Here is a 9,560-nt window from a genome sequence, read left to right on the forward strand (position 1 = left end):
ACTCACAAACTAACTATATTTAAATAAAATACACCTAGGTCTCTAACAAACTGCCATAATAGAGCCTACTTAATTAAAAGATTAGTTTTGTTAATCAACGATTTTTGCAATTTAAATAGATTTAGTTTGTTATTTTTTACTATAAAAACTTATAGTTTTGTTTTCGCGTCAAATTTGACTTATTTAAATAATCAATTGTACCGGCACATAATTTTGGCTTGAAAACAATAGCGTGCATCAAAGCTTTTTTTTTTTGTTATTATTAGACAAAAATGTCTAAACGGCATAACACGATAAATTGAGGGCCTTATAACACGCAAACCAACACAAACTATGAAAATGAGATTACTAAACGTACCTCATGTGAGCATAATAATCATTTAATACACATTTAACATTATTTGTGTTATTGTTACATTTAGTTTGATTTTAATATATTAAAAATTACTCCATTTTTTTAATTTTACAATATTTATAAAAATCAAGGCTCAATTTGTTATTTTAAACATTTATTTAAAATTATAGAGAAAAAAAACAAATCAAGCTTTGAATTTTATAAAAATTAAAAAAAATAACGTGAATAAATTTTGTTAATATATAGAATCAAAATAATATACTAATAAAACAAATAATGCTAAACCTGTATTCATCGAACGTGATGCTCACGCGATTGATACTTACCTAAGATATGTTGTACAACAATGTATATTTGCTAAAGAAAGTAAAGTGTGAAATATCCCAAATTTAAATATTTTGTAGAATAAAGATAGTTTTCCCTCAAATTTTTGAAATGTCTCATATAAACTCCCAATTAGAAACAAATTTTAACTTTAGTATTTTTCAATATAATAAAAAAATGCTCATAATGTGTCATGATTAAAAGGTTCAATAAAAAAAAATACAAAATCAAAAATTGCAAAGATATGAGTACAAAGAACTATCGAGACACGAACATAAGAAAATTTGAAAATACGCACTGCACAATTTGACTAAAACAAAATTAGCTAAATTACTATGTATTGTATGATATGGAGAAAATAAAAGAGATTAATGAGAGTCAAACAATTTTGTTATTTATTCCTATAAAGAATTAACTGGTCCAAGTCCATGCATCTCTATTTTTCTTTTTTTTTTTCCTTTTCTTATCCACAATTCTGTAATTTAGCGCACATTCATTAATTGGAATCCCATCCACATTCCAACAAACAAACAAATCCTACTTACCCCAAATCGTGTATATTTCATGAAATCATTATTACTAGTATTTTTCTAATATTATTTATATTAATCTTAGAACTAAACTGCATGTCCCATTCTCCACAAAACGCCACCTCCAAACGCGTTTACATATAATTGTACAGTTGGCCGGCCTAACGCCGTCACGCCTAATATTTGCATATTCCATTCAACCGCTCTTCCACATATTTTTTTATCTCTAACTTTATATTAAAAATAATCTGCCTCCATTTTATATTGTAGTCGTTATAGTTTAGTTAAATTGCCACGTACCCCTCTATCTGAATATATGAATAAAAAGGAGCAGCATCTTACTCAAAATAATGGCACTGTGAGCCTGTGATTCTACATTTCTACTTATATACGACAATTTATAATTTATTCATACTCATTTTGGCCGTTTTGCAATAAATTAATATGTGCGGTTGTTTTAATTGAAAACTTTTCGAGGGCATTATTGGAAACTTTTTATGTGGAGGAGCGCGTTGAGCATAAATGTGTTAGTTCGAATAAATAAAGTCTCCTCTTTTAGAGAGAGAGCGAGAGAGACCGTGTGAAGTGAGAGAATCTAGTGGGCTTTGAGCTGTGACTTAGCTGTATGTTCATTTTTCCCCCTTAATTAGCTAAAGCAATTCTAATTCAAAACAAGGGCCCCACCACTTATCTCTCCCACACAAAATACGTTAATTAGTTACTAAAAAGCAATTTGCATTCATGATATTTATAGGTATTAATATAACTGTGATAAAATATATAAAAAATATTATTACTAATGATATTTATAAAATAATATAACAGATAATTAATGATATTTTGTTGACTTTTTTGCTCATTTTAATAGTAATAGTTAAAAATTTAAATTATATGGCAAAGTCAAATATGAAAAAAATAGTACTAATAAAATGGTGTTATTTTTAACAAAGCGATATTTATATTTTAAATATTAATTAAAAGACGTGATTTATCTGAAACGATGATGTTTTATTGTAATATTATAATTATTTTAATTATACAGTTGAGAAAAATATAAAATAATATATAATTTAAATAATAATATTCCCTAGATATAATTATAATAAAATTATAAATTACTGTAATACATTGTAATTTGATATTTTTGTAATATGTATAAAAATTGTTACTGCTAATGATATTTATAGGAATAGATATAATCGTAAGAAAAGTACTAAATAATACGGTAATACTAGTATATTTGTAATATTATTCTATGAAAATCAATAATTAGTTTATATTGTGATATGATAATGCTCCTTTATATCCCTTCCCCACTTCCTCTCTCATACACACACCGCACAGCACAATTCTTCTCTCTCTCTCTCTGACTCCTCTCTTCAAAGCCACCCAAATCTCTAAACCTCAGATCTCAATTTCTCCGCTTCCTCTCCCCATTCTCCGCCCAGATCTCCGCCGCATTTCGCAGGCGTAGGCGGAAATAGGGCGTATACAATCCCCATTCTCAGCTGCCGCAGATAGATGTCTGGTGTGAGATGAAGCAAAAGAATCGCTGCATTTCGTGGAGCGGTGTCGCGCTGCTGCTGCTATCTCTCTTCCTCTCCTCCGCTGATGCTTCCGAGGTTCACATCGGCAGCAATGGCGGTCCTCTCAATGACGCACAAGTCAGCTACATCGCCAAGCGCCAGCTGCTCTACTACTTAGACGAGTTCGGCGACAGAGGCGAGAACGTCACCCTCGATCCGTCGCTCGTCTTCGAAAACCCTCGCCTCCGCGACGCCTACATCGCGCTGCAGGCCTGGAAGAAGGCCATTCTCTCAGATCCCTACAATCTCACCGGCGATTGGGTTGGATCTGACGTTTGCAACTACTCCTACGTCTTCTGCGCCCCGGCGCTCGACAATTCCTCAATCCGCACCGTCGCTGGAATCGATCTCAACCACGGAGACATCGCCGGCTATTTGCCGGAGGAACTCGGCCTCCTCAGAGATCTCGGCATTTTCCATATCAATTCCAACCGTTTCTGCGGAACGGTGCCGAAGAAGTTTAAGAACTTGAAGGTGCTGTTTGAGCTCGACCTGAGCAACAACAGGTTCGCCGGAAAGTTTCCTTATGTTGTTCTAGACTTGCCTAAGCTCATATATTTGGATATTCGGTACAATGAGTTTGAAGGAACGGTGCCGCCGCAGCTCTTCGACAAGCCATTGGATGCTATCTTCATCAATCACAACAGGTTCGCTTTCGAATTGCCGGATAACTTTGGCAATTCGCCGGTTTCCGTGATTGTGCTAGCCAACAACAAATTCCACGGCTGTGTGCCGGCGAGCCTCGGCAACATGACCAGGTTGAATGAGATTATTTTGATGAACAACGGGCTGAGGTCGTGCCTGCCGCCGGAGATTGGGATGCTGAAGAACTTGACGGTGCTTGACGTGAGCTACAATGGAATAGTGGGGCCGTTGCCGGAAAGCATTGGAGATATGTTGAGTTTGGAGCAGCTGAATGTGGCTAACAATATTTTCACCGGCACTATTCCGCAGAGCATTTGCAAGCTGCCGAAGCTGGAGAATTTCACCATCACCAATAACTTCTTCACCGGTGAGCCGCCTGTGTGCTTGGCCCTGCCCGAGTTTAATGATCGGCAGAATTGTTTGGCTAACAGGCCGGCTCAGCGATCAGCCGCTCATTGTTCAGCTGTTTTGGCTAAGAAATTTCACTGTGGTGCATTCCGGTGTCATCGGTTTATCCCCACTCTTCCAGCTCCACCGCCTCCTTCACCTCCACCTCCGCCTCCTGTGTATTCTCCGCCACCCCCTGTTTATTCACCTCCACCTCCGCCACCACCTCCCCCACCTGTATACTCACCTCCACCACCACCACCTTCTCCACCTCCGCCATCACCACCGCCGCCACCACCGCCTTCTCCACCTCCGCCGTCACCTCCCCCTCCTGTATACTCACCCCCACCTCCACCCCCGTCTCCTCCACCACCATCGCCTCCCCCACCTGTCTACTCTCCTCCACCTCCTCCTCCGTCGCCTCCACCACCATCGCCTCCCCCACCATCTCCTCCCCCTCCATCGCCTTCACCACCTCCTCCATCTCCTCCCCCTCCATCGCCTTCACCAGAACCTTATCCTCCATGTATTCGACCACCACCACCGCCACCTCCTGGCCATCCACCACCTCCTCCACCAGCCCATTCACCTCCGCCACCCATTCCCTATTATTACTACTCACCTCCCCCACCATCTCACTCTCCACCTCCACCATCTCACTCACCACCTCCACCGCCTCATTCCCCCCCTCCACCGCCCAATTCACCCCCTCCACCGCATTCCCCACCTCCACCCCCACATTCACCACCTCCGCCCTCGCATTCACCACCTCCCCCAACCTACTCTCCACCACCACCCCAGCCTTGTATAGAACCACCGCCGCCGCCCCCGCCCCCATGTCAAGAACCTCCACCACCTCCACCCTCACCCACACCTTACGTCCACAAGCCCCCACCATCACCATCACCCCCACCACCAGCCCCATACATCTACAGCTCACCTCCTCCACCTCCATCACCAGTCTACGAAGGGCCATTGCCTCCGATCACCGGAGTCTCATACGCCTCCCCTCCTCCACCCCCCTTCTATTGATTTTTTTTGCCCAAAACCATTTCCAGAGAAAGAAAAAGAAACAGGTATCTACATGTTTTAATTAGTCATCTTTACGTCTCAGTGCTTACCATTGTCCCTTGGCATACATGATTCTCTCATCACTGGATGAGCGGAAATGAAACACAAAGAGGGATAGAGAGAGTGATCCAATTAGGTATTGGATGAGAGCATTTGTGCCTGGTATAATGTATTGATTTATTTTAGTTGCCCTTGTGGAAGAAGCAAGATGAGTGGGTGACCAAGAAGAGAGACATGAATTAAGAGCTGAAATTTTTATATATATATATCTTTCCAATTTATTGTGATGGATCATAAATTTAAGTTGTGAAATAAATTAGGTAAATTGCAGGGAGTTGTATGTATATCATAATCAGGAACTAGAACTGCTGTTGTTCTAGCCTTAGTTTGCTGCCTTTCATTTTTATTTATCATACATTTTTTTCTCTCTTTTTCACCAGTTTATAGAATAATAATCATCATTTAACATTGGTATTCAATACATCAGTTTTTTCCCAGAATTGATCCGGGCCTTCTTCTCTCTTCTGTTTTTTTTTCCCTAATTGCTGAGTTCCTTTTCTCTGCTCTTTTTCCTCCTATATAATTTAATCATAGTATGATTTGGGATAAAATCAGAGGGAATTAATTGGATTATGTTAGTTTAATGGGTGAAAATGATGAACAAAAATGTGATGTGGTGTTTGACGACGCCTTATTAACGTGAAGGAGACCAAGCACATGGTGATGATGATAAATTGATAATGATGAAGAGGTTGAAGGCGACATCAAATTATGATAAATATTTCCAATTATCCATTCATGTGTTCCGAATTTAACATTTTCTAAGCGAATAAGTTTCTTCTGACCAAGCAAATGAGTCGATGTGACATTTTTGTTGAAAAATGACAAATTACTCCATATTTGTTTGTTAGGGAGAACTCCATTAAATTAGAATAAGAGGTTTAACCAAAACTTATAACATTAATTAGTTTTAAATAATTTTATGTTACAATATCCATGATCCCTATTAATAAAGATTTTCATTAATTATAATAGTGAATTGAATTGTTGATGGTATATTAAAACGAGAAAAACGTCTAATCAAATAGGGTGATCGCCCATAATTAACGACACATCCAAATCAGTTGACGGTCCCCGTATGCTAGTTAACGATACATCCAAATCAGTTGACGGTCACAATCTCTATTTTTAAATTTATCTAATTATGAAATGACACCTTTGTCCTCCTCTTCTCTTTCCACTTTTTCCTTTTACTTTTCTCCTACTAGTAGTAGTATTTTTTTATGTCTCGGAAAAATAATAATTTTAGAATGTTGCCGACAAAATTTTCAAATTATTCCATTACCATATGCTATCATCCGTCATTACCGTCGAGGTTAGGCATGGAACAAAATATTATTAATCTACTTGAAAATAATTCAAATTCAAACCTTTTTGTGTGTTGACAATTGTCAGACTATATATGTCCAAATTTGATTTGTGGCGTTTAATTTGGGTATGTTGCCAACTCAAACTTTAAGATGCTTTTTAGCCACAAACTAACAAATTAGAGAAAACATTAATGCAGTGCTAAAATTGCACAGGCTGGAGGATTATTTAGAGTGGGAACAGGTTGCTGGAGTTGGATTTTGTGGGAAAAAAACCTAGTCAACCCTATAATTGTTTCTTAACTATTTCAAAGTTATTACTTGAGGATCGTTTCGTAATTATGTTATAGAGTAAGTTAAGAGTATTATTATATATGTTATTAATAATGTGTTTGATATGCATATAAGTCTTACTAGTAAATAACTCGTGTTATTGGACTGGAGAAATTCGCTTTGAAGCTTATGTTTTCACATTATCCATCATTTTGTCAAGTTACAATAATAACTTTAGGAATTGGACCTAGATAATGCGATCAAATTACTAAATTGTTCTCCATTTTTTTACCTCTCTATTTGAGTAGACATATTAAAAAGGGTATTTAAGTCCATACAAAATTAACATGGTCTTCTGTCTTTCCCAACAAACAAGTACTAGTATTAAAGAGAGGGTAAATTTTTATCAAATTATCAAACACATCTACTAGATATAATAATTAGCACAAATTATAATACTATCATGGACCATGGTCATTATCCTACCTAGTTGAAACATAGATATATCGAATCGCACCTATTTTGTTTTCTTAATGTGATTTATCTCTCTCATGTAATTTGAATCCTATTCCACAAAATCAAACTTTACTTAGAACAACGACTGCAACTAAAAAATCTTCATTCTTAAATTCCAAATTCAAAACTTGGAAACTACATGGGAAATAATAGTGAATTTCTATTGGAGATTAAACATTCATACATTTCACTTTCAGAAAAAGAAGAGTATGTCTCTATTGCCAAGGTCCCATTCACCAAAAATTCACTAGAGCCAAAGCCTAAGATATGGTGATACTTTAAAAATAAAGGTAACACTACATGTAAATATTTTACTAATATGTACAAACATGTTAAAAGCTGAACTAGATTTGTGCAACCATTTCATGTAAGTATTCGTGGGGGAAAAAGAATGATACAAAGTAAGAATTGTTTTGACTCTTTTGTGGAGAAAGTGGTGATGGGTGCATCTTTGTTGACTAATGAGGATAAAGAAAGTGAGTGAAATAAAATTTAAGTGAAAGTAAATTGGCACTAAAATCCCGCCTCAATTTGTGTTAAATACACAAATCAATTGGATCTCCCACTTATTTATTATCCATCAACCATAACTCCACCACTCACCATGTGCACATTTAAGTTTCCTTCAACTTCACACCTCTTCCTACTTATATAAATTCTACATTATTTATTCAATTTTTTCTCTTGTTCTTTTAATTATAAAAAGTAGTATTGGCTTATTCTTTATATCGATAAGGCCAAATCCCTATGATGCTTTGAACTTTTAAGATTTGAATGTGATAACGGAATTATCAATTAACCCATATTTTGATGAAATTTTGATGTAGCATCTTCTTTCAAAGTGATCTCGGGTTTGATTCTCATCTTAGAATATATATGGATGTAGCAAATGCTTAAAGTGATCTGGTACTGGTATGAATAGTATTGGAGGAATTAAATTGGGCAATTATTTAAGAAAAGATAGATTTTAATTTTTTTCTTATAAGAGATATTGGTATTAAAAGTCATAAATTTTTAGCCAATTTTGGCATTCTTATGAACTTTGAAAGTGATTTAAAAGTCACAAATTTTAAAATCTACATAACATATTTTATCCTATTAATTAGATACATATTATTCAACATTGAATTCAAAAATTAAGATGTCAAAACAATATTATTTTATGAATAGTTCAGACTAAAGAGTCGATTTTATGACTAGCCACGAAGAATCAAATTTGAAATCAGTTTATAACTTTGAGCGCTTATTTGTGCAAAAATGTTATAAGGTTATATGAGGGAGTTGTAATTTTGTAAATAATGACTCATTGTATAGATACGCCAAAGTTGTGACTTGTGACATTAAAAAATCACAAACTGATACTTTCAGTTCTTATTTGTAAATCATAAAATACAAGGCTCAAAAACAATGAATATTCATTACCAAAAAAAAACTACTACAGTATGAATTTTATACTACTAAATGATGAATGTATATGTATTAGTTGTGGCATATATGATTGTGTCACGATATCTCTATTACTCCTTCCGTTCGCGAATAGAAGTCACATTTCTCTGTGGCACGAATTTTAAGAAAAATTAATGGTATATGAGTTCCACTTGTTACTTGTACGTATTTGTATTAATTCTAAATGAAATTTGAATGAAATGAGTTAATCGGAGGGAGTAATCATCATTTAATTTATAAAAATGAAAACTACTTTATTGTTACTTTAAAATGGAAATTTACATTAATCTAATTTTAAATTCTACTAGTATTTTTTTTTCTCGAGCTCCTCAATCATCTTAGTCATAAGAAGGAGGCGTTCAACCTCGGACAAATGGGAAGTGTGCGTATGCATATTGCACGAATGTCGTTTGAGCTCTTCGATTCATTAAAACTTTGAAGATAGACAAAAAAAATTGAAAATATGAAAATAGAGAGTGAGAGATGTGAAAAATGAGAACATATGGATATTTATAGAGAAATTAAATTTATAAGTATATAAAAAAAGGATTAAATCGCGCGGATGCTGGGGCGGTACCACCGGCCGGCGGCGATTCAGCCGCGAGGGAGGCAGGGAGCTGGGTGGCCGTGGAATTATAAGGAGATGCAATATGCTCCCCTATGTAGCTATGCCATGAACCTACATACAATCAATTATATATTGACGTCTTTTTTTACTTCCTAGTGTCTTGTCACACTTTGGTTATCTCCTATTTACCAAAATTTCCTTCATTCCTACAATAGTTATGCCCAATTTAATCGTGATTTTCGTTATTGGATGGATGCCATTAAAAAGAAAAAAAATGGAAGCTACGTGTACGCGTTGTCAAATTCTATTGACAACAATCATAACACAACTAATTCATAGTTATACCCTTGTATGATTATCCAACATTTGTGTTTCTCCTCGTAAAAGAACATGTTGGTTCTTCCGTGTGGTATAACGGGATATAAAGAGATAAAGAATATTTAGGGTGTAATACAATTCAAAATAATACTCAGAAAATAAATGAAAGAGAAA

The 9,560-nt window shown here is 35.8% G+C and overlaps 1 protein-coding gene across 1 annotated transcript; it reads left to right on the forward strand.

Moving 5' to 3' along the window:
* Positions 1-2,523: 2,523 nt before the first annotated feature.
* LRX3 (Leucine-rich repeat (LRR) family protein) lies at positions 2,524-5,232 on the forward strand. Its single transcript, XM_048085811.2, has one exon. It carries the CDS (start codon positions 2,745-2,747, stop codon positions 4,857-4,859), a length of 2,115 nt encoding a protein of 704 aa, XP_047941768.2. The 5' UTR covers positions 2,524-2,744; the 3' UTR covers positions 4,860-5,232.
* Positions 5,233-9,560: the final 4,328 nt, after the last annotated feature.

This window comes from Salvia hispanica, chromosome 5 (genome assembly GCF_029641045.1).
Source record: "Salvia hispanica isolate PSC_SH4W2 chromosome 5, Shi_PSC_v1, whole genome shotgun sequence".
NCBI lineage: Eukaryota > Viridiplantae > Streptophyta > Magnoliopsida > Lamiales > Lamiaceae > Salvia > Salvia hispanica.